The following is a 347-nucleotide window of genomic DNA, read 5'->3' as shown; positions in this document are numbered from 1 at the left end:
CACGCTGCAGCTGTCGATGCCTTTTGCAGGGAAGCATGGACTAACAGGAGCCGTGGGTTTGATCCCATCCAAAATAATTCAATCCACACGAGGGAAAGGGATTGGGGGATTCCAACTCAGTCAGGAAACGTCCCATTTCACATTTCTGTCCTGTGCAAACACGCAGCATCCCGACGTGCCCTGCCAGCTCCAGGGGGACCCCGGCACCTCCGAGAACCACAACCGAGGTGGGGAGCAGCATCCCTCCTCCTTCGACCGCCCGCATCCCCGCCTGACCCTTCGTGCTTTTCCCGCGAGCAAAGCAGAGCCCGGCGGCGCTTTTAGACGCGGCCAGGCAGCCAGGGCCC

At 60.8% G+C, this 347-nt stretch overlaps 1 protein-coding gene across 1 annotated transcript in view; it reads right to left on the bottom strand.

Moving 5' to 3' along the window:
- The window catches only part of LOC104081728 (somatomedin-B and thrombospondin type-1 domain-containing protein-like), an 11,596-nt gene extending 11,331 nt beyond the window's left edge, over positions 1 to 265 (bottom strand). The window contains exon 1 of the mRNA XM_009584575.1: positions 208 to 265. Within this exon, the coding sequence (XP_009582870.1) occupies positions 208 to 265 (58 nt within the window). The remainder of the gene's footprint in view (positions 1 to 207) is intronic.
- Positions 266 to 347: the final 82 nt, after the last annotated feature.

Source organism: Fulmarus glacialis, unplaced genomic scaffold (assembly GCF_000690835.1).
Source record: "Fulmarus glacialis isolate BGI_N327 unplaced genomic scaffold, ASM69083v1 scaffold12069, whole genome shotgun sequence".
Lineage (NCBI taxonomy): Eukaryota > Metazoa > Chordata > Aves > Procellariiformes > Procellariidae > Fulmarus > Fulmarus glacialis.
The sequence above is the reverse complement of the archived record's forward strand: the minus strand, read 5'-3'. Positions and strand labels throughout refer to the sequence as shown.